General features: G+C 38.7%; 1 protein-coding gene across 2 annotated transcripts in view; it reads right to left on the reverse strand.

Moving 5' to 3' along the window:
- The window catches only part of LOC119590593 (transcription initiation factor IIB-like), an 18232-nt gene that overhangs the window by 3864 nt on the left and 13591 nt on the right, over window positions 1-777 (reverse strand). For both annotated transcript variants that reach the window (XM_037939269.1, XM_037939268.1), the window contains exon 6: window positions 434-688. In XM_037939269.1, the coding sequence (XP_037795197.1) occupies window positions 434-688 (255 nt within the window). The remainder of the gene's footprint in view (window positions 1-433; window positions 689-777) is intronic.

Genomic DNA, 777 nt, shown 5'->3' on the forward strand with positions numbered 1-777 from the left:
GGTGGTTGATAAGAGACCTCACTGCTCCCTGTTACATCAACCACCAACATATACTACATTTGCATCTACCATCATTTAACTTAAGTTTTGAACACAAAGACATTTCTCACAGATAAGCAACAATCACTTTCCACATATCTCTGCCAGATTTATGATGCTCTGTAAAAGGTTACTCTATAGCCGCATACAGCTTTGCTATACAGATATCGGAGTAAATATTGTATGATAAATATAAGAAAAATATAGATGTTGAATAATTGTTGATGACAAGTGTACTGAAACTTTAGGAGCTAACAATAGTGCTGGTAAAATTTATCCACGTGAAGAAATACTCCCCACTGACAAATACTTCTTTCACAGTAGTCAAAAGGATTAACTCATTACAAACTGAAATAGAAATTGATAATTTACATCCAACCAAAACAAAACACACCTGAGAGGCCATGTAAATTGCTGCTGCTGCTACAGAAATGGGTGACCTTCCGGGAACGATGTCCAAGTCAACAGCTTTCCTGGCAATGTGGGTGGCACCCTTCTGAACAGCTGTCGGAAGGCCAAGATTCGAGCAAAACCTTGACATGAAGTCTCCAGTGGTGATGAGATCTACTTGGGTTTCCAGAGCCTTCAAGATGAGTTTGAAGCATCGTCCAATCTCTTTCTTACTAATCTTGCTCACAGCACAAATTTCCTGGAATAGAAGGTACCACATTAGACTGCATCAACAGGAATCAGGTCAGAATTCTTCATGAATTAAGTAGTTGCATTCCAATAGTCTTA

Source organism: Penaeus monodon, chromosome 27 (assembly GCF_015228065.2).
Source record: "Penaeus monodon isolate SGIC_2016 chromosome 27, NSTDA_Pmon_1, whole genome shotgun sequence".
Classification (NCBI taxonomy): domain Eukaryota; kingdom Metazoa; phylum Arthropoda; class Malacostraca; order Decapoda; family Penaeidae; genus Penaeus; species Penaeus monodon.